Raw genomic sequence first — 24,121 nt, forward strand, 5'->3', positions numbered from 1 at the left:
ACAGGAAGTGCATTGTAAGCAACTTCCAAAAATCTAGAATGACAGCTGGCTGCCTGTACGGTCATTCAAAGTTCAGCCATATAGGCCTAGAGTCTCTGTCACTTTTCTCTGTGTCCTGTAGAATGTCTGGCAGTTTCTTCAGTGAAGCAGGAATCTGAAGCACCATTTTGCCTTGCAAAGTTAAGTGATCACTTTTTCATGGGTTCTGCATGTCCAGTTGATACATTTTCTCAAGCAGTCCAGACAAGAGCAGTTCAGTTTCTTGCCCAAATGGCTATTTTTGTCACGAAGAATATAAACTCTATGTATGTGACATTCCTTCTTCCACCCATGCTCCCATTCCCAACAGGTTATACTGGGCTTTCCATCCTTTTCTGTAGTCTCAACTCATTGTAAGTACTTCATATAGAATAAACAATTCAACCCTCACTACAACCCAGAGATGCTGATAATTTGATTATGTGTAATTTACAAAGAAAACTGAGGGGAATAGTCATTAAGAAAGGTGCTTCAGAGCTCCCATTAATAAACTTAGAAAACTAGTTTAGAGGTCTAGATGTTCAGGGACCAGGAATCAAACTATTTCACATTATAAATACCATATTTCAAAGAATATCTTCTGAACAGTGGCTGTATCCAGTCAATATGCTGGAGATGGCTGATTACCCTTTTTCTGTGCTTGTACCAGAACTGGGTGATACCACCTATCCAAAAAAGAAAGGCTATAGCAGAGCTCATCCAGAGAAGAGAACTACAATCTTGGATGTGTTTAATCTAACTCTTCCATTTGATGTTGCTTAATCATTTTTAGCGTCCTATAAGCTTCATTTTCTTCATCTGTACCAGGGTGTTTCTTTCTCTCTCTCTCTCTCTCCTCTCTTTCTCTCTCTCTCCTCTCTTTCTCTCTCTCTCCTCTCTCTCTCTTTCTATCCCCCTGTGTGTAATTTTTCAAGTGATTTATGTGTCTGTAAACAAAGACAAAAACAGTTAAAAATTCTCAGTTTAAGTTTGCTTACCAATCACAAACTTAAACTACTCCATTTCGTATAGGGAATGTAAATCCCCAAAAAGAGGGGAATAAACTTATTCTAAGTAGAACCAAGAGAGCAACAATACCCTTGGTAGTAGTTTGGGACAGGCAAGTTGACTCTAGAACAGAGATGGCACTGGATACCTTGGGTCTTTGCATTTTAAAATGCTAAATAAAATCAAAAGAAAAATAACACATTATTGTTAGTAATATTTATATGAATCAATCATTTTTGGAACACAAGAACAGCCATTTACACTATAATGGCAGAGCTGAGGGATGATGACAAAGACCATATGTTTCAAAAAACCTGTAATATTTATTATATAGCCCTTTAAGAGAAAAATTAGCTGACACTCTAAAATCTAGGTGCATCTGATCACATGATTGTCATTCTGGTGTTTATTTAAAAGAGCCATACATGAATTTGCAAATATAGATTGGCCTCATTATGAGCTGGTGTACATGATATTTCTATGCAAGAAATACTGAGTTTCATGTCTGGTGACATTTTTTAATACCACATGAAATAACAATTATTGCATGAACATAGATTTTTTTCCTGAACCATGATATATATATTTATGGTTGTATATTTATGTACAGTGAGTTTGGCAGCATATAAACGTATTTTATTTGTATAACTAGTCTAAAAATGATTTATCCAGATTAGCATTAAAATCAATGTCAAGAATATGTGTAACATCAATTATATTAAATTACAGAATGACTTCATCCTCCTATTTGATTCACAAATCACTACATTGGTGCACTGAAACAAATAATTGAGTATAAAGACCATTTTAAAAACAAGTTGACACAACAAATACAAGGACTGTGTGTTTTATTCTCCTATCAGATGTTTGTTTTGATTGACTTTGGAATCTGTGTTTAATTTCCTGAATGTATACAACTTGCCCTGCTTCTTTGTAATAAAAACCTTTAGAGAAAGAATAGATAGAAATAATTGTTTAAACTTAAGCTGATGCAAATTGTTAGCAATTCATTCTTGTATATCTAAGAAAGCAATTCTTGATAATTGAAATTCTCGTATAATTTCAGAGAATCCACTTGTTGGAAATTATTTTGAAGTATAATTATTTTTTTCTGCCATCTTTAGAAGGTTATATTAAACATTCTTTAGTGTTTCTTCATAAATTTGATACTATTATCAGCATCAATTATTGTATTGTGCTGTAATAGTACAGTATGCTATAACTGTGCCCTCAAGGGATAACAAGACAGATAAGAAGAATGTTTTCCTCCACATTAAATGGCCATAGACTTGTGTGCTTACTTTAAGTTCTGACTTTGCTATGCCATTTTCCCTGTTAATTTTCATATGTCATTGATCCTTACCAGTGATATGACCTCTATAAACAAATTCCCTTCCTTGCCATCTATAATTTCCTAAGGGATAGGATCTGATTGTTCAACATTTTAGAGACCTTTCATCAAAAGGCAGTTAGTGCTCTAGTGACAGAGAGACAAAAGACAGTGGTGAGGAGATAAATATGAGAAAGATACAATGGTATATATGTATTAAAATGTAATGAAAAAAACTGTGATCAGTACACAGTAACACAAATTCTAGCTCTTTGTTCTATTATTTTTTCCTTTCTAATGGATAAATTGGCTTTTGACAATTTCTTTTTTTATTTTATAATTTAATAAATTTTACATATTAGTCATGGATTCCCTTGTTCTCCCCCCTCACACTCACCCCCTGCCTTCCCCCCAGCCCACCCCCCATTCCCATCTCCTCCAGGGCAAAGACTCTCCTGAGGATTGAGTTCAACCTGGTAGACTCAGTCCAGTCAGGTCCAGTCCCTTCCTCCCAGGCTGAGCCAAGTGTCCCTGTATAAGCCCCTGGTTTTGAACAGCCAACTCATACACTGAGTACATGACCGGGTCCCACTGCCTGGATGCCTCCCAGACAGATTAAGCTAATCAACTGTCTCACTTATCCAGATGGCCTGACCCAGTTGGGGGCTCCTCAGCTATTGGTTCATAGTTCATGTGTTTCCATTCGTTTGGCTATTTGTCCCTGTGCTTTATCCAACCTTGGTCTCAACAATTCTCGCTCATACAAACCCTCCTTTTTCTTGCCAATTGGACTCCTGTAATTCAATCTCGGGCCTGGCCATGGATCTCTACAACCAGTTCCCTCAATCATTGGTTGGGGTTTCTAGAATGACAATTAGGGTCTTTGGCCATCCTATCATCAGAGTAGGTCATTTTGGGCTATCTCTCGACCATTGGCAGTAGTCTATTGTGGGGGTATCTTTGTGGATTTCTGTGGGCCTCTCTAGCACTTAGCTTCTTCCTAGTCTCATGTGGTCTTCATTTATCATGGTCTTTTATTTCTTGTTCTCCCTCACTGTTCTTGATTCAGCTGGGATCTCCCGCTCCCCTAAGCTCTCTTTCTCTGGACACTTGCCCTTCATTACCCCCATTCATGTCCATGTTGTTCATGTAGATCTCATCCATTTCTCTGTCATTGGGTGATCCTTGTGTCTTTCTTGGGCTCCTGTTTTCTAGGTAGCCTCCCTGGAGTTGTGAGTAGCAGTCTAGCCATCTTTGTTTTACATCTAGTATCCTCCTATGAGTGAGTACATACCATGTTTGTCTTTCTGAGTCTGGGTTACTTCACTCAGGATGATTTTTTCTAGATGCATCCATTTGCCCGCAAACCTCATGATGTCATTGTTTTTCTCTGCTGAGTAGTATTCCATTGTGTATATGTACCACATTTTATTTATCCATTATTCAGTTGAAGGGCATCTAGGTTGTTTCCAGGTTCTGGCTATTACAAACAATGCTGATATGAACATAGATGAGCAAGTGCTCTTGTGGTATGATTGAGCATTCCTTGGGTATATGCCCAAGAGTGGTTTAGCTGGATCTTGGGGGAGATTGATTCTCAATTTTCTAAGAAAGTACCATATTGATTTCCAAAGTGGCTGTACAAGCTTGCACTCCCACCAGCAGTGGAGGAGAGGTTCCCTAGTTCCAGCTCTCACTTTGATAATTTCCTGGTGTCTATTCTTCCTGGGAGATTTTGCTTCTTCTTGTTTTAGAGCTTTCAGGTGTGCTGTTAAGTCACTAGTGTGAGATTTCTCCAACTTCTTTAAGTGGACATTTAGTACTATGAATTTCATAGTGCTTTCATAGTGTCCCATTAGTTTGGGTATGTGGTGTCTTCATTTTCATTGATCTCTAGGAAGTCTTTAATTTCTTTCTTTATTTCTTCCTTTACCCATTGGTGATTCAGTTGAGCATTATTCAGTTTCCATGAGATTGTAGGTTTTCTCTAGTTTTGTTGTTGAAATCTAATTTTAAACCATGGTGGTCTGATAGAATGCAGGAGGTTATTCTAATTGTTTTGTATCTGTTGAGATTTGCCAAGTATGTGGTTGATTTTAGAGAAGGTTCCATGGGGTGCTGAGAAGAAGGTATTTTCTTTTTTGTTAGGATGAAATGTTCTGTAGATATCGATTAAGTCCATTTGAGTCATAACATCAGTTAAGTCCTTTATTTCTTTGTTAAGTTTCAATTTGGGAGATCTGTCCTGTGGTGAAAGTGGGGTTTTGAAGTCTCCCACTATTAATGTGTGGGGTTTTAGCTGTGGTTTAAGGTTTACTAATATTTCTTTTACATATGTAGGTGCCCTTGTGTTTGGGGCATAAATGTTCAGAATTGAAACTTCGTCTTGGTAGATCTTTCCTGTGATGAGGATGTAATGCCCTTCTTGATCTCTTTTTATTGATTTTAGTTTGAAATCTGTTTTGCTGGATATAAGGATGGCTACACCCGGTTGTTTGTTAAGACTGTTTGATTGGAAAGTCTTTTCCCAGCCTTTTATTCTTAGGTAGTGTCTATCATTGAATTTGAGATGTGTTTCTTGTATGCAGCAGAATGATGGGTCCTGCTTTTGTATCCATTCTGTAAGCCTGTGTCTTTTTATAGGTGAATTAAGTCCATTGATATTAAGGGATATTAATAAATAGTGATTGTTCATTCCTGTTGTTTTTTGGTGGTAGTATATGTATATTTTTCTTCTTTGGGGTTTACTGCTGTGGCTTTACCTATTGTCTGTGTTTATGAGGGTGTGTCTGACTTCCTTAGGTTGGAATTTTCCTTGGCATTTTTCCTTTGCTGCTCTTAATATTCTGTATTTATTTTGTATGTTTAGTTGTTTAATTATTATGTGCAAGGGGACTTTTTTGGGGGGTCTAGTCTGTTTGTTGTTCTATAGGCTTCTTGTATCTTCATAGGCATTTCCTTCTTTAAGTTGGGAAAGTTTTCTTCTATGATCTTATTGAATATATTTTCTATGCCTTTGAGTTGGTATTCTTCTCCTTCCTCTATCCCTATTATTCATAGGTTTGGTCTTTTCATGGTGTCCCAAATTTCTTGGATATTTTTGGTCATGACATTGTTGGCTTTAGTGTTTTCTTTGACTGATGAATCTATTTCTTCTACCCTATCTTTAACACCAGAGATCTTCTCTTCCATCTCTTGCATTCTGTTGGTTATACTTGCATCTGAAGTTCCCGTTTGTTTACTCAGATTTTCTATTTCCAGCATTCCTTCTGTTTCTGTCTTCTTCATTTTTTCTATTTCCCTTTTTAGGTCTTGGACTGTTTCCTTTATCTGTTTCATTGCTTTTTCATGATTTTCTTTCAGGGCTTTATTGTTTTCTTCTGCTTTATTTGTCTTTTCCTCTAGTTTTTTTTTATAGCGTTCTTCCCATTTTTTGTTTGTCTTTTCCTCAATTGCATTTGTGATTCCTTCTATATAAGCCTCTACCTTCTTCATGATGTTATTCGTAAGGCTGGTTTATTCTGCTTCTTCCATTTTTTGATGTTCAGGTCTAGATGTTGGAGGAGGGCTAGGTTTTAGCGATGCTGTATTGCATTTCATTTTGTTGTATGTACTTCTGCCTTGACATCTGCCCATCTCCTTGTGCTTTTGTTCTTGGTCTTATCAGTGCACTTGGTCTAGACAGACCTGACAGATTCAGGAAGTCTCTCTCTCTTGTCCAGATGGGAGCTCCAGGGTGGGATGGGAGCTTTTGTCCAGATGGGAGGTCTGGGGCAGGATGGGAGCTCTTGTCCAGATGAAAAGTTCAGGGCAGGATGGGAGCTGGGGGCCAGTCTCTAAGTCTCAGGAAGTGGCTGGGGTCTGGGGGATGATGGGCATGGGGGCAGGGCATGGAGATTGCAGGGTCTGCTGGGGGGTCTTGGAAAGGGGAGCCTTCCAGGTGGGGGTGGAAGGGATCCTGCCCGATGGCCAGAACCTGGGGACAAGTTGGGCAGGTCTTCCCTGGAATGGCTGGTGCCTAGGGATGGGATCTATGGTGAGCCCAGGCACTCACCTCTTGTCCCGATGGGAAGTCCAGGGCAGGATGGGAGCTTGGGGCCAGTCTCTAAGTCTCAGGAAGTGGCTGGGATCTCGGGCAGATGAGCATGGGGGCAGGGCATGGAGATTGCAGGGTCTGCTGGGGGTCTTGGAGAAGGGGAGCCTTCCTAGTGGGGGTAGATGCGGCTTTTGACAATTTCATGTGTATGTGTATATAGTACATTGTGCTTACTGTCACCAGCCCTCAACTTTCTTATCTTCCTTCAACATCTGTTAAATGCACTCTCCTCCCTACAGATTTTTTTTTCCACATTCATGCCTTTTCTGTTTGTGACCCAGTGATCATAACCAAAAATCAATGTGTAGTCACAGGTCTAAGAGTTATTCCTTGGATCCTTGTTGGTTCATTGTTTGGTTCACAAGTGAAGGCAATGAGTATTCCTCCCCTAGAATCCATCAGTTGCCAATACTTCAGCAGGGAATGTAAGGTTCCATGAGACCTTCCCCAATCCACAATTGGCTTTTGAAAGACCTGCCTTGTGCAGGCCAGTGCTGGCAACCATAGCTGATGTGAGATTGTGTTTGCAATGACTGTGTTGTGTCTTGAAGATAGCATTTCACAGTCTTTCTCCCTATCTTCTAGCTCTTACAGTATTCCATTCTCTTCTGCAGTGTTCCATGTACCTTTGAGAGGGTGGCATAAATGTCTTGTTTAAGGCTGAATATGCAACTGTCACTTATTCTCAACATCTTGGGCAGCCATGACACTATGCACCTCCATTCATTACAAATATAAGCTTCAATAATTAAAGATGAGTGGGGGTGGCATTTGTTTGTGTGTATAATCATAAATATTTAGAATCGAATTTGGTGTTATATCAGTTTAACTAAATAATAGTAAGCCCTCTCCTAGGGCCAATAATCTTCCTAACCCATGGGGTTTTGTCAAGGTTTACAGCACCAAACAAAAATATTTAAAAGGCAGGTCTCTATCAGTTTTAGAAGCCTTTGAGCAGTAAATTTTATGCATGGACTACTGATAATCTTTAGCTGAGAGGGATTTCCTACTAGTTGCTTAGTTAATTGTAGTTTTCAGTAGTGATTATCACAAAAGTCAAACTTCTTATGAAACAGGTACAATAAATAGATTGATAAGATAAAGCACAGCCCAATCCTATGTTACTTTGCTTTTTTTTATATAAAAATTATGCTGTGATCTTTTTCCTTCTCTGTAATATAAGATTTACCATATTGAATAACAATGACTCTGATAAAGCCAATTTTATATTTACTTTCTTTGTAGTGATAGTGATGGAACCCAGGACTTTGGTTGAGTTAACTGCCGCTGATTTAATTCTGTAGTCCTTAAAGTTCTCTACTGAGTCCCCACTACTGTGTATGACCTTATGTTTTTGTTACTTTTCTATTTCTGTGATAACATATCATGACCAAGGCAACTTACAGAAGGAAGGGTGAATTTGGGCTTATGGTTCCAGAGGAATAAAAATCCATCACCATTATGGCAAGGAAATGTGGCAGCAGGAAGTTATGAATGATGAGAGAGCTCTTATCTCCAACCTTAAAGAGTGAACAGGTAATAGTACATGGACTTGAAACCTCAAAGTCCACCCCCAGTAACATATTTCCTTCAGCAAGTTCACAGACCTTCTAAACCTTCCCTAAGCAACACCACCAACTCAGTGTCAGAGACCATAGGGGACATTCTCTTTCAAACCACTCCTGAGCATTACTATAATGCTTTTTCCTGACAAATTTTCAAAATCTGCACAGGTGTGCCACACTCCCAGCAAGACTCATAAGTGCAAATCTAGGTTTCTCAAAACAGTGAAGGAATTTTGTGAAGGGTGATTTTCAAATAAAATCTAAATCCTTTAAATAATATAGTCTACTAACATTTCAAATTACTTCCTATACCTCAACAGGCTTGTAATAAAGTTTTATGAATACCTTGGTTGAACTAAGTTAAAACTTGCACATTTAATTTTTTTTTTTTTACCAAGGGAGAAACTTAACATATTTATTAATTACAATCATGTTTACACTTTTACCAAAACCATGATCATATGTTTAGTTGAACCAAGTACTCTTGATTTTCTTAGAGGCATCATTGCCTAGCTAAGTGATAAATTATACCCTTGAATTTTATACATATGGATCATTTGTTGTCATGTGGGACACAGGTCCAAATAGACACAATCCTTATTTTTAATTATAAGGTGACTTTTTTTATTTTGTGGCAGCAGCCTTTGTTAGTAGGTACAAATACAGTTACACACAGAAGTTTAACTAATATAATTGTTAACAGTGATTTCTTATTTACAAGCATTATATCCTCAGCAATATCAGATAACTCTCCTCACCCCCATACCATTTTAGTGATGTCTGTATTGTATGTTCTTCCTTACAGGAATCTCAGCATCTGACTCCAGGATTTGCCTTACAAAGTAAGGAGTTTTTCTTTTTATTTTTTCAATTCCTTCTTATGCCAGTCATCCATATTCTCACTTCCCTTACTTTTCCCTCTTTTCTACTCAATATCATTAAAACATAAAGGAATAATGATAACAAAGAGTTACTTGGTGATTTACCCTTCTAGTTCCTCTTTTTCATCTATCATTATGACAGAAAGCTGTGAAGTTATCCAGGAGGGCTGCATGTTTTGAAAGTAATTTAATTTTGAATACTCATTTACAATAGAAGCATGAAAAGTAATTGTTTGTGTCCTTTCTATTCAGAGTGGAATGACCCAACCAGCAGAGCTTCTACAAAGTCAGTATCATTGAAATCGTGAGTATTTGGCCTCTTTTGGACATTTTGGCACAGTCAGCACCACAGTGCTGAGCTACTTCTCTTTTGTGGTTGGTTTCTTCTTTGAGACTATGAACCTTTTACTCCCAGGTTCACACTAGTGGGGATTAATCAAATTCTCATTACCTTAGTATGTTTCAGCTGCTGTAACATATATACCATAAACTGAGAAGTTTATCAATAGGAGACATGGGTTTATAATAGTTCTAGACTCTAGGAAGTCAGAGGTAAAGTGACCAGTAGAAATGGTATCTGCTGAGATAGATGTATTTTCACTCTAAGCTTATATGGTAGAAGTGGCAAGAGTTCCTTCTGCAGTGGCTCTTGTAAAGACAAAGATTCCATTCATGAAGGCTCACCATGACAGAATTCTCTCTCCAAAGTCCCACCTCCTAGTGCTGTCATTTCCCAAGGAAGGATGAAAAATATATATATTTTGAGTAGATACAATCATTTATACTAAAGTACCTGTGATTAGCAAGAAGAGTAAAAATGAATGTGATTAGTAATTGACTCTCTAATGATGTAGACACAGTCATGATCAATTCCTGAAAACAACTGTGACTTCAGTGAGAAAAAGTCTAGATATTGGTTTTCCACATTTTGATGAGGTATTGAATTTCATGTAACTTCAATGTCTGTAGCTAAACAATAGCCAGCTCCAGCTACTAAGAAGGGCAAAGAATGGACATGAAAGATAATGTGGCTTAATAGCCAGTTAGCCCAAAACCCCACTGTTTGTAGATCATCTGTCATCTGTATGTTACAGCCAAACAAGAACAGTCAGGAAGACTGAGAAAAAGATGACATGGTACCAAATCAAAGTTTAAAAGTCAGAGCCCCACAATTCACTCTGTACTGTCTCCATTTTTTATTAATATCAACCAGAGGAGAGGTTTATAGAAAACCAATTTCCTCAGATTAACTATTGTGGATTTTTTAAAATATTCATTTATGGGCCGCTGCGGGGTGCAGCCCAGCCGGTCAGGTTGAGGAGCGCGGCCGCCTGGACTGGGTCTATGGTCGCTCCGTGGGCCGCTCTGCTGGCTGGTGCTTTTGTATCAGGGCAAGCAGTATTCCATGGCAGGGAACTTCTGGCAGAGCTCCCACTATTTGCAGTGGATTTTGGATAAACAAGATCTGTTGAAAGAGCGCCAGAAGGACTTAAAGTTTCTCTCAGAAGAAGAGTATTGGAAGTTACAAATATTTTTTACAAATGTTATCCAAGCATTAGGTGAACACCTTAAATTAAGACAACAGGTTATTGCTACTGCTACAGTCTATTTCAAGAGATTCTATGCCAGGTATTCTCTGAAAAGTATAGATCCTGTATTAATGGCTCCTACATGTGTGTTTCTGGCATCCAAAGTAGAGGAATTTGGTGTAGTCTCAAATACAAGATTGATCGCTGCTACTACTTCTGTATTAAAAACTAGATTTTCATATGCTTTTCCAAAGGAATTTCCATACAGGATGAATCATATACTAGAATGTGAATTTTACCTCTTAGAATTAATGGATTGTTGCTTGATAGTGTATCATCCTTATAGACCTTTGCTCCAGTATGTGCAGGACATGGGCCAAGAAGACGTGTTGCTTCCCCTTGCATGGAGGATAGTGAATGATACCTACTGCACAGATCTTTGTCTGCTGTATCCGCCTTTCATGATAGCTTTGGCTTGCCTACATGTAGCCTTGTGTTGTACAACAGAAAGATGCTAGGCAGTGGTTTGCAGAACTTTCTGTGGACATGGAGAAGATTTTGGAAATAATCAGGGTTATTTTAAAACTGTATGAGCAGTGGAAGAATTTTGATAAGAGAAAAGAGATGGCAACTATTCTTAGTAAGATGCCGAAACCAAAACCACCTCCAAACAGTGAAGGAGAGCAGGGTCCAAATGGAAGTCAGAACTCTAGCTACAGCCAATCTTAAAACACCCTGAAGAATCCTGTAGTGGACCACTTGGAAGTAAAGCATTGGACAGTTTGAGTAATGTCTTCATTGGAAATCAGATGCAAACGAATAGCTTGTTTCTATCAAGCCTATTGGGAATTGACTTAATTTTCACAAAATAAGTTTTCCTTACTTAATTTGATTCTAGTGTGTAATTTATTAGATCTTAATTATAGAATTAGTAAAGCTCTAAGGGGACATTTTAGACACACGCAGACATTTCAGAGTTAACTTCTCTCCCACACAAATGTACGCACACACAATAATACTGGTTTTTGATTAGGATAATTGACGTTTTTATTAATAGCTTTTTTAATTAAGGCAGGAGACATGAAATGTCATTTGTTTAAAATTCTCTTTGGACATTAAGGGACCAAAAAAAAAAAAGGACATAAAAAGTCAGTAAGAGCCCTTCACCCTCCCCAGTTAAATTTTAAAACTTTTATCCTTAAATAAATTAAATCTTAGGGAAAATTGTAATGTTTTGGAATGGTATTTATAATTTGAGGGAGATGAATCAAGAACTTACTGATTTTTTAAATGTATTTTATTCAATATTTTTTGTATCATCACAGAAGATACTAGCCCAACGTGTTAGAAAAGTGCAATATGTATAGTGTGCTTTGACAATTTAAAGCTTATATTGACTTATTAGCTGTTTTGAAATGCTGGGAAACCTGAAAGAAAAAGTTATTTGCATTTAATTCACAGTTAATAAGCATTTTAAAAGTTCAATTTGGTTGAACAATGAAGTTGAAATTTTGGTGAAATTTTAATGTTCATCTTTAATCTGTACTGGAAATTTTTATGAGATACATACACCCCAGTCTAATTTTGTGTTTTAGTGTGAGCTGACAGATGTACAGTAAGTATTCTAAGTCAAGAACCTACTCAGAGTGGGGCGGTGGTGGTGCACGCCTTTAAACCCAGCACTTGGGGGCAGAGCCAGGCGGATCTCTGTGAGTTCGAGGCCAGCCTGGGCTACATCCAGCGAGATCCAGGACAGGCACCAAAGCTACACAGAAAAACCTGTCTGGGGGGGGGACCCAAAAAAACAAAAACAAAAAAGAACCTAGTCAGGTTTCAGGCTAGTGTGATACTGGCCATTCTTAATTTTGTGAGTGTAGACTTCAAAATAAATGTTAAATCTATGGGACTGGTATCACTGGAACTTCATAAATTACTCATTTTCTTAAGACTTGAAGGAAGAATGACAAATAAAGCTTGGAGTAATGGAATATTAATGTGTAGTTTTGCACTTTTAAAAAATAAATCATGAAAAAAATTACTAAACATTAACTTCCTAGTTAAAATTAGAAGAATAAAAGTTAAGTTCTTCAGCTATATTTACTAGTGTCTTGAATTCATCTTGTTAAGTTTTACTTAGGTTTTCTGAGAATCTTTCTGCATGTTAAATTAACGCCCGTTAATACTTTGTAAAGGGGTGATTTCATATGGTTTATGAATAGATTGTAAGGAAAGTCTTGATTCCTTACGGAGAACATGGGATGAGCTGGAAAGGAGACACATTGGTACCGATATGGAACCTCCTAAGGTTGTATAAGGATAAGAAAAAGAAAACAAGCTCTCTGCAGGCCTTATGGAGTGAATCTGAGCTTAGCTTGGATGCTTGGTGATTGCTCATCACAGTCATTAGCCATAGTTCTATCTTCAAGCTTTTTTTTTCCAGTTTATTTTTTCAGTCTAATCTTTGTGCTTCATGGTTTTCTTTGCAATCTCTTATTGTAGAAAATTAAAAGTTTACAAGAGCAGACAGAGCAGTGTAATAAACCTCCATGTGTGTATGAGCTAGCCTCAGCAGTTACAGATTCATAGTCAATTTCAACTTTTTTCAACCCCCACAGTCTCCAGTTTGCATATTATTTTGAAGAAAATTCCAGACATATTATTTCATCCGTAAATATTTCAGTATGTGCTCCTGAAAGGTAATGGCTCCTTAAAACACTATAAAAGTACTTTTAAAGGTTTTTTTTTATACTTTTTTGTACTTTACTTAAAAGTAATGAAAATAATTATCAAATTTTACATTAAAAATTTCAGTTTCTAGCAGAGTGGTGGAGGTGCACGCCTTTAATCCCAGCACTTGGGAGGCAAAGCAAGGTGGATCTCTGTGAGTTCGAGGCCAGCCTGGTCTACAGAGCGAGATCCAAGAGAGGCACCAAAACTACACAGAGAAACCCTGTCTCAAAAAAAAAAAAGTTTTTAGTTCCCTGGGAGTTACAGAACAGTCTATGTATTCATTTATAAATCCATTTACTTTTAGATTCATGGATTCTTCCTCCACGTTATTAAAAAAAAAATTCCTGGTTTTCATTTGTTAATCTATGAAGTTTCCCATAGCCTAAATTTTGCTGTGGGCATTCTTAGCATGCCATTTAGTGTGGTTTTTTTTTTTTTTTTTTTTTTTTTTTTTTTTTGGTTTTTCGAGACAGCATTTCTCTGCGTAGCTTTGCGCAGAGCTACTCTGGAGCTCACTTGGTAGCCCAGGCTGGCCTCGAACTCACAGAGATCCGCCTGGCTCTGCCTCCCGAGTGCTGGGATTAAAGGCGTGTGCCACCAATGCCCGACCATTTAGTGTGTTTTCTTTCTCCTTTGTATTTTTGTACATTGGCAATTGAATATGAAGGTCGATCACGTGGAGATTCTTTTTGTTTTGGCCAGACTACTGTATAAGGGGGAAGTCTCTTCGGTTAGTAAGCACATAGTGGCTGCTGCTGTATTGTCACCCGCATGACAAGTATTGTTTTTCAGAATCAATTACTGTCTTAGGCACACTGTCCAGTATCATAGCCACCAGCCACTGAGGGATGAATGGTTACCATGTGGCTTGTCTGAATGCAGATATGCTGTAAATGTGCAAACGTGTTGGATTTCAGGTACTTATTACAAAACAAAAGAATGTTAAAAATCTCAATTTGTTTATAACCATTATGTGTTTTAAATGATAATATTTTGGATACATAGAATTAAATAAAACATTATTAAAATTAAAAAAAATATTCATTTATCCAAGAGTATATCAATGGAGTATTTCTGTCATAACTTCTTTCCTTTATAATATTAGAAAATGGAAATAATAGTATGTGCTTGAAATTTTTGAAAATGAAGTAATTTATGACACACAAGTTGCCTAATGAAACACTTAAAATGAATTGTTCACCTTTTGGAAGATCATGAATAACTGCATAAAACAACTGGGAATGACTCCAAATAGACTGAGACACTGATATAGTCAATGGTGCTTCCATTACATATTCTTGTTTCAGTGTAGTAATTAAATCTCAAAGCCCTGACCTGATCACTAATCCCTGTTGATGTTGTCATCTTGTTTGTTTTGGGAACTGACCAGTACCTTGTAATGAAAAGCTCAACTTTAACAACCAAGAGTCCTCAACTTTAAAGCACAAGACAAAACAAGGAAGAAGAATAAGAAAATCATTTTTGTTTGTTTGTTTTTTTATGTAATGGCCACACTAATGGAAATGCAGAAATCAAAATCATCTCTGAACATTCATTATATGAACTGTTATTTTTGTTCTGAATGAATCATAGATCTTATTTCCAAATTGGCACTCCTACATTACCATTTTCCTACTAAAAATAATAAGATACATAAGAACAAATTTGGGAAGACAGTGCAGGTTTGCAAACAAGGAAGAATGTAAAATTGTATTTTAATGGCAAAATGATCTTACTCCTAAAGTATGTGTGTTAGAATTCCATTGTGAAATATGCCACATATTGAAATATTTTAGTAGTATAAACCTAACACAAGGAAACTCACCAAGGGTCACTTAAAATTGGAGGCTGCATTTGAGAGAATAGCATTTTACTACACAGGGTATAGTACAAATGGTAAGACTAGAATTCTCTGTAAAAAGAGTCAACAAGACTTGAGGGTACTGTCTGTTTTATGAATGAACCTCTTCCAAGTATTGTCCATCAGACTGTAATTGCAATACTTCCCTTCTTTTGGCAAGATATGGGTTTAAAACAAGGACGGTCACATTTGTAATAAAATCATTTTTATTTTAGCCTCTAAATTCTTATTAGCTCAGTCATTATTATTATTTTCTCATACTTTATTGTGGTATATTTTTAAGCCAACTTCTAGGATTTTCCATTTCGCAGGGTAATCCTGAAGGTGATTAAGAACATTCTGAGTGTAGAACAACTACCAATATTTGAAATGGTAAGAAGTAACTCCCAAAACAGGAAGGCTATGAGAAATGCCTACTCAGGGCCAGCAAATTTCTATGGCATGTGCCCTACTGCTTAGTACAGTGGAGAGAGATTAGAGCCTTAGAAAACAGGATCCCTTAATTGCTGAGATCATCTATTCATTTTGCTCAGCTTGGTTTGCTTTCTCTACTTGACAAATTGCAAATTTTTCATTCAAGTGTGGATTGTTTATAAGAATTGCATGCTTGGGCACCAAGCAACTACCCAGGCTCCCTATTTGTTCTTGACATTTGATGCTCTTTCCATGAGCAAACCCCAGCACTTAACTGGTGTTCTAGAGAAATGGGTATTTTCCTACTCCTTTGCTCTACTTTGTTGACATATAGTACTTCTACTGCCTCCCATTGAGACATGAAAATTTGACTGGGTGAATTTAGAAGCCTCTACTCTACCTCAGTCAAGGTATTTGGGGAAAAACACTAAAAGTCAAATATGCAAGTTTAAGCCACATGGTAATTTATCTTTGTTTTAAAGTACACAGAGTCCCTAAAAGGAAATTCAGCAACTTAATGAGCAAATGTGTATATACATATGAGTAACCCCATAAAAGCTTTTAAGACTGCAAATGTAAGCATACTCTTTAGTAATTAAACTACATAAAAAATAAAAGTGTGTTTAACTTTAATTTTTAATACTTTCTAGAGGATTGAAATCCCAGCGGTCAGCTGCCCCCACTGCCAGTCCTCAGCCTCTGTGAGTCTGAGTTATATTATTATCTTTAAAATGCCCTTACTCAAATCTCCTAAATATAATTGTTTCTAATCTCCTCCACAAATGGCTTGTGTTCCTCAAATAGGTAAAAGCATTAGTGTTAAAAGGTCAAATTATTTTTTTCAGTAATATACAGCTGTATATTTGGATACAAATATCATATTCATTCTGTATACATCACTTACTAGATTCAGGCTCTCAGTGGACACACAAGATATCATGTTGCTTTGTAGATTGTTAAAGAACCCCTTAAGGGCCAATAGAAAAAAATTTGGATATTTTTTGAATGGCCTCATAAATTGATCATAATATAATCATCAAGTACTTGCCACTACATTCTTACTTGCCTTTTTATATTTGAGCTGTGTGAGGCATTTAAAAACAACAACAAATGAAATGTATTCAATTGCCCTGAGAATAATTCTAGATAGCTTCCATGAACCCATAAGTGTCCATTCAGTTAGCCTTTCAACTAAGTTGTTTTATGAGCACTGTTGAGAAGATGGCAAGATGTTAAGTTCCTTTCTTAAACTTGGTCATTAGCATTTGGACTCTGTCCAGTTGGAAACCAGAAACCCTCTTATCTAAGCAACTCTGGGTTTTAAGGCATGCTATTGAGAATGTCTGAATAGTTTCCATACAACCTTCAATGTAAAGTCAGATGTAATCATGATGCTTTTTTTCCCTGCCATAAAACTAGTACCTCTACTTAAAGTATTGATTATGTGTTTGAAAACAATAAGCATGAATCCAGAGAATTGATAACAGGCTATTTGAAGTCAGATTTACTGTGTCCAGCCACAGTTTCCATATGTGTAGTTAATATGCTTATTTGCATGAACAAATGCATACATGGAATTCTAGTAGTAGGAAAGGAAGCTACAACATGAAGGGTAGAAACCTCAAATAATGCTCCACCTATGACCTTAGGCTATACTGCTCAAAGGAGGCAATGCTTCCCACCATTGCCTGACTTCTATGTCTAATCTAGTGGCTGGCTCTGTCCTCTGATGCTCAGGCAAGTTTATTAGGGTACACAATATATCACCACACTCATCTTCATTGCTTAAGGATCAGAGACAAAGCCAGCAACTACTTTAGACATAAAGGTCAAGCAATGGTGGAAAACACCTCCTTTGGGCCATACAGTCCAAGATCAGGGGAGGAGCAAATATCACTGCACATACCTGTCCTGATGATCTTATCAGTCATCCTGAAGCTATAATACAATCTCTATCCCTAAAGCTTATGCAGTCCACTTGGAAGATAAATTAACCATGCATCCTTATCTCAAAGGGAAATTTGAGCTACAAAGGGCTATTCAAGTAATACTGTTTTCAGTTAAAATAATTTCAATGTAGGCTAAGAGCTTTGTGTGTTTAAATTTTTCTCACTTTCCACAAGGCTTCCCTTTTACAATGTAGGCTAAGGACCTTGTGTGTTTAAATCTTTCTCACTTCCCACAAGGCTTCCATTTTACATTCCTGATGGCTTCAGGAATTAGATACTGCAAATGTGGCCTTTTGTCCAGGCTTGTTGGTACATGCCTTTAATCCTAGAACTTGGAGTGTAAAAACAAGAGGATCAAGTGTTTGAGGTTTGAGGCCAGCCTGGGTCAAATGAGACTCTGTCAAAAAGAAAATTTAAAAAAATAAAGGAAAAGAAGAGGTTGGAAGAGGAGAGAGAGAGAGAGAGAGAGAGAGAGAGAGAGAGAGAGAGAGAGAGAGACTGGGCCCCAAAAGAAATCATACCTCTCTGTTTGTAAGATGCAAAACTGGATAAAAAATTGCTTTATTTAACTCAACTATCATCATCTCTAAACTTCCTCTAAATGTTAGAAAGATTTTATTACCATAGAGAATAGCAAGTTTATGAGACTGTGTTTTCCAGAATGGTATAACCAATAGAAAGAAAACATTATTTTGTAGATGAATTTTCACCAATTTAACAACAACAAAATATTCCTCACATTCATTATAGGCATGGCCATCTTTTTGTCAAAACTTTCATCATTGAAAATGTTTCCTTTGAGAATTTTATTTGCCATTTAAGAACTTCTCTGTCTTGTTGTACAACAATAACCCACATTCTCTAGCAATTTCAGATACTCTTTCCTAAGTAGATGTTTGGTCTGCTACTTGGATGTAATTTTGGTAGCAAACTGGCTATGTGATATAGCAGGAAAATGTTATTTTCTTAGATTATTCCTTAATCAAAATACAGAATTTGGTACTTAAAATTCAGAAATGCTAATAATCACTTTGAGTTAACCCAACAACTTAATTTTCTGAAAAAGCTGGTAGTTGCAATGACTTTCAGGAGTTGTAGCCATTCTGATTTTTGAGCTAAAGAATCATGCCAATACTTGCTGTTAACCTCTCTTGTATGCCCCATGTCTCACATCATGCCAACTTTTCCAAAGCACTTAATATATTTTTGCAAGTTCTCCACTGCATCAGGACAGCCACCTGGGAACAGAGAAAACAAAATTTGGCCGTCTGCTCAAGCTGTGAATTAAAGGTAATTCACAGTTTGAAATGAAGCAACACGAAGTCCTTAAGAGGAGTAATCAGACATTAAGAGGTTTTTATACTGAGTGTTGTTTATTGGCTAATGTTTTAACAAACAATATAGGCATTTGGAAGGTTCACATCAAGACATGCTGAAGCTGTTGTGGCTTGATGGGTGCCAAGACTTAGACCTGAGGCTCATTTAAAAGAAGCTGGAAATTTCTACTTTCACCATCACACATCATCTACTCACCTAATGTAGTTAAAAGATCATGTTTGATTTTTGTGGTGTTGTTCATTAAGTTCAACACTATCTTAGCATTCAAATATTTTAGATGCATTTTGAAGGACCCTTATAATTAGAAAAAAGGTTTTTTTCTCTATCTTTGGGAAGAATTGGGTGCCTCTTCTATTTGATTTGCATCCATATCTAAATTCATTCATTCACTCATCTATCCACCCATTAAGACTTTCATTTCTTTCAATAAATATGTGTTCAGTCCCTACCATGTATAAATCTCTGGGTCAGGCACTTTAACTTAGGGTAAATGCTGCCCATCTTTCTCTAAAGGAACATATAGTCTCAGTAAACTTAGACAGCATTAACTCAACTAATTCATACTTATGGAGTATCTAGTACATGCTAGGCCTCCCCATTCACTCTTTTATTTTTCTTTCTTTTTTAATTAAAAAAAGTTTTCTTTCCTTTAACATACTCTTTCCTGTTCTGCCTCCCTCCCCTTCTCCCACTCCCCCACACCTACCCCCATCCCATCCCCTCCTCAGAGAGGGCAAGGCTTCCCTTGGGTAGTCAATACAGGCTGGCACACAAAGTTGGAGCCAGACCTTGTAGCTGAAGTTTTCCTGTGCTCGCCCAGCGTCAAAGTTCCACAGCCACTTACAAAATTGCTGGTCCTGTAACCTCTCAGACCCAAGTAAACACACAGAGGCTTATATTAATTAAAACTGCTCAGCCATTAGCTCAGGCCTACCAATGACTATTTCCTACAGTTAAACTCAGACCATTTCTGTTCATTTATAAATTGTCACATTTTCCATGGCTTTACCTCTGTGCCATTACATGTTGCTCCCTGGACAACAGGCTGGTGTCTCCTGACTCAGCCTTCCTCTTCCCAGAATTCTCCTTGTCTGTGTATCCCTCCTATACTTCCTGCCTGGCCAATTAGCATTTTATTAAACCAGTGTACAAAAGAATTATCCCACTGCATCCTCCTCCTTGCATCAAGACTGAGTAAGGCACCACACTATAGAGAATGGGCTCTAAAAAGCCAGTTTGTGTACCTGGGATAAGTCCTGGTTCCATTGCCAGGGAGCCCACAAACACATCAAGCCACACAACTTTGACCCACTTTCAGGGGGCCCAGTTTGGTCCCATGCAGGCTACCAGCTGTCAGTCCAGAGTCCATGAGCTCCCACTAGCTTGGTTCAGCTATTTCTGCAGTATTTCCTATCATGATTCTGACCCCCCTTGCTCTTATGATCCTTCCTCCTTCTCTTTGGCTAAACTCTAGGATCTTGGCCAAGTGCTTTGCTTCCATCTGTCACTGGATGTAGGTTTTATGATGACAATTGGTGTAGACAACAATCCAAATGGAGGGGAAGGCTAGTCTAAGTACCCTCTCCACCATGCTAGGAATCTTAACTGGGGACATCCTTGTGGGATCTTGTGGATTTCTCTAGCTCCAGATTTCTCCCTAACCCCTTAGTGGTTCATTCTGTCAAGATATCTCTTTCATTGCTCTCCCTCCCCACCCCTCCCCCAAGTCGGCCATCTCAAACATTCATGTTCTCATCACCCATCCCCTCCCCTTTTCTCCCCTTTACTCCCCCTCCCAGTTAACCCAGGAGATCTTAAACCATTCCCTTTTCTGGAGTGATTCATGTGTGTCCCCCCTAGGGTCCCCCTCTTTACCAAGCTTCTCCAGGATTGTGGAATGTAGCCTGGTTATCCTTTGCTTTGCGTCTAATATTCACTTTTAACTAAGTACATACTTTGTCTTTCTGGGTCTGGGTTACCTCACTCAGGATGATTTTTTTCTACTTCCATCCATTTGCCTAAAAATTTCATGATGATATTGTTTTGTTTTTTTTTTTTTGTTTTTGTTTTGTTTTTTTTGTTTTTTTACCACTGGGTAATACTACATTATGTAAATGTACCACATTTTCTTTACTCATTCTTTGGTTGAGGGGCATCTAGGTTGTTTCCAGGTTCTGGCTATTACTAATAATGCCTGATATGAACATAATTGAGAAAATGTCCTTCTGTTATGGTTGACCATCTTTTTGGTATATGCCCAAGAGTGGTATTCCTGGGTCTTGAGAAAGATTGATTCCCAATTTACTGATATACCTCCATATTGATTTCCAGAGTGGCTGTACAAGATCGCATTCCCACCAGCAGTGGAGGACTGTTCCCCTTTCTCTACATCCTCTCAAACATAAACTGTCATCTATGTTTTTTATCTTAACCATTGTGACAGATATAAGATGGTATCTCAGAGTTGTTTTAATTCACATTTCCCTGATGGCTAAGGATGTTGAACATTTCCTTAAATGACTTTTGGCCATTTGAGATTCTTCTGTTGACAATTCTCTGTTTAGCTCTGTAGCCCATTTTTTAATTGGATTATTTGATTTTTGCTGTCTAGTTTTTTGAGTTCTTTATATATTTTGGAGATCAGCCCTCTATTAGATGTGAGGTTGGTAAAGATCTTTTCCCATTCTGTAGGCTGCCTTTTTGTCTCATTGACAGAGTCCTTCACCTTACAGAAGCTACTCAGTTTCAGGAGATCCCATTTATTAACTGTTGCTATCTGTGTCTGTGCAACTGGTGTTATATTTAGGAAGTAGTCTCCTGTGCCAACACATTCAAGACCACTTCCCACTTTTTCTTCTATCAGGTTCAGTGTAACTGGATTTATGTTGAGGTCTTTGATCTTCTTGGACTTGAATTTTGTGCATGGCAATAGATATGGGTCTATTTGCAATCTTCTACATTTTTACATTCAGTTATGCCAGTACAATTTGTTGAAGATGCTTTCTTTTTTTTTCCTTGTACAATTTTGGCTTCTTTGTCAAAAACATGGTGTTCATAGGTGTGTGGTTAATGTCAGGGTCTTTGATTGGATTACATTGTTCAATGTGAATGTTTTTATGCCAATACTGAGCTGTTTTTACTATTATAGCTCTATAATAGAGCTTGAAATCAAGGATGGTGATGCCTCTGGAAGTTCCTTTATTGTATAGAATTGCTTTGGCTATCATGGGTTTCTTGTTTTTCCATATGAAGTAGAGTATTATTCTTTCAGGGTCTGCTGTGGGATGTTCTGTATGGCAAATGTGTTGTTCTGATTGGTCAATAAATAAAATGCTGATTGGCCAGTGGCTAGGCAGGAAGTATAGGGGGACTAACAGAGAGGAGAAAAGAAAGAACAGGAAGGTGGGAGGAGACACTGCCAGCCACCACCATGACAAGCTGCATGTGAAGATGCCAGTAAGCCATGAGCCACATGGCAAGGTAAAGATTTATGGAAATGGATTAATTTAAGATATAAGAACAGTTAGCAAGAAGTCAGTCACGGTCATACAGTTTGTAAGCAATATAAGTCTCTGTGTTTACTTGGTTGGGTCTGAGTGGCTGTGGGACTGGCGGGTGACAAAGATTTGTCCTGACTGTGGGCAAGGCAGGAAAACTCTAGCTACAAATGGCATCCAACGAGTTGGCAAAAGTTTCCACCTAAAACTTGAGAAAAGATTCTAAAACAGAGCTAAAAACAGCTTCCTAATTGTCTCTCTCAAATGAGCGGCAGCTGCTGGTTTGAGCTACTTGCTGGTTCCTAGCATGCACACTCGACCTGCAGTATGGCGGGAATGTGCAAGTGGCACATTAAGCTGCATGGTGGATTTAGCCTTTGCTAGTACAAAGCAAAAAAAAAAAAAAAAAAAAGTTTCTGGGCTACACACTGCTTGGATAAAAGCATAGACCCACGATAGCTCCCAGAGCTGGTGGTAAACGTACCACCACCATGTTGGGAGGCTGAGGTGGGCGGAGCCAGCAGCCATAGAGCTGCCATTTCAGTCTTACAAATGCTGCAGTTTAAAGCAATAGATTCACAATATGGCAGATTCAGATGTAATAGTTTACAATGTGTGTAAAATATATGTAGGCTTGAAAGAGACAAAAAAGGTGATATATACAGTTATATAAACAAATACATACTTTTAAAAAATAAAGTCTTTAAAGAGACAGTAAAATTAATATGAAAATAAGCCACATAAAGATGAATATTACACAGAGAATCTGGATTGTGATGTCTTTGGGATTTTTAGCTGCAGAAAAACATTTTATTGTAAAAGATGTTGAGTTAAACCAATATGTATATATTAAAGATATATACCTTAACTTCAAAATTTGGATGTAAGGATGTGTTGCTTTGGAAAGGGAACTCTGATTTTGTTCCCCTAGAAAGCCAGAGGCTATGGATTTGTTCCAGATTAAGATACAACAGGTTTGACCAGCCAAGATCCCCTGAAAGATGACACCATGGCCCAGATGATCCAACATCCAGAATGGTTTGAAGGCAACTGGCTCAGACAATACAGCCTCATGGACTATTCCATAATACTAAAATTTTCTTTGTGTTCCCATAAAATACAGTACCCCCCTCCAGCAGGAAGTAGTAAGAGAAGCTACGCCCAAATCCCCAAATTATATGTAATTTTACTTTGTTAAGGTTAAAACCTTCCTTTTTGAAAAAAAAGGGGGGTGAGGGTGCTGTGGGATGTTCTATATGGCAAATGTGTTGCTCTGATTGGTCTATAAATAAAATACTGATTGGCCAGTGGCTAGGCAGGAAGTATAGGGGGGGACTAACAGAGAGGAGAAAAGAAAGAACAGGAAGGCAGGAGGAGAACCTGCCAGCCGCCACCATGACAAGCTATTCAACATTCCTGTGGGAGGACCCTCCATTGAAATCTCTTAACTGGTGGAGAATGTAAGTAGGCACCGTGAAGGCAAATTTTTCTCTGTCTTTTTCTTGTAAGAGTATTGAGAAGAAACAGTCTTTTAAATCAGTAACTATGAGTGGCCATCCTTTTGGTAACGGAGTAGGCAAAGGGAATTCCAGACTGTGGAGAGCCCATTGGCTGAATTACTTTGTTAATTGCTTTAAAGTCTGTTACCATTCCCCATTTACCAGATTTCTTTCAAATAACAAATACAGGAGAATTCCAAGGGCTGGTTGATTCTTCAATATACTGAGCATTTAACTGTTCTTTTACCAGCTCTTCTAAAGCCTGGAGTTTTTCTGTTGTTAAAGGCCATTGCTGAACCCGTACAGACTTGTCTGTTAACCATTTTAAAGGTAGAGCTGTTTGTGTCTTTGGAAGAGCATCAGTTGTTGTGCCCTGTTCTTGTATAATATGGATTGCTGGTGACCA

At 37.8% G+C, this 24,121-nt stretch overlaps 2 protein-coding genes across 5 annotated transcripts in view; both read left to right on the plus strand.

The window, feature by feature from the left end:
• The window catches only part of Aff2 (AF4/FMR2 family member 2), a 638,276-nt gene that overhangs the window by 418,944 nt on the left and 195,211 nt on the right, over nt 1–24,121 (plus strand). For 2 of the 4 annotated variants that reach the window (XM_028855771.1, XM_028855772.1), the window contains exons 5-6: nt 8,823–8,859; nt 9,151–9,202. In XM_028855771.1, the coding sequence (XP_028711604.1) occupies nt 8,823–8,859; nt 9,151–9,202 (89 nt within the window). The remainder of the gene's footprint in view (nt 1–8,822; nt 8,860–9,150; nt 9,203–24,121) is intronic. The other 2 variants (XM_028855773.1, XM_028855774.1) reach the window with 1 other exon arrangement.
• Nucleotides 9,230–11,615, plus strand: LOC114682013 (cyclin-C-like). The gene is given in 2 exon segments (XM_037199251.1): nt 9,230–10,918; nt 10,920–11,615. Coding segments are annotated over 2 exon segments (852 nt in total). The 5' UTR covers nt 9,230–10,303; the 3' UTR covers nt 11,157–11,615.

The sequence above is a fragment of the Peromyscus leucopus genome, chromosome X (genome assembly GCF_004664715.2).
Source record: "Peromyscus leucopus breed LL Stock chromosome X, UCI_PerLeu_2.1, whole genome shotgun sequence".
Taxonomy (NCBI): domain Eukaryota; kingdom Metazoa; phylum Chordata; class Mammalia; order Rodentia; family Cricetidae; genus Peromyscus; species Peromyscus leucopus.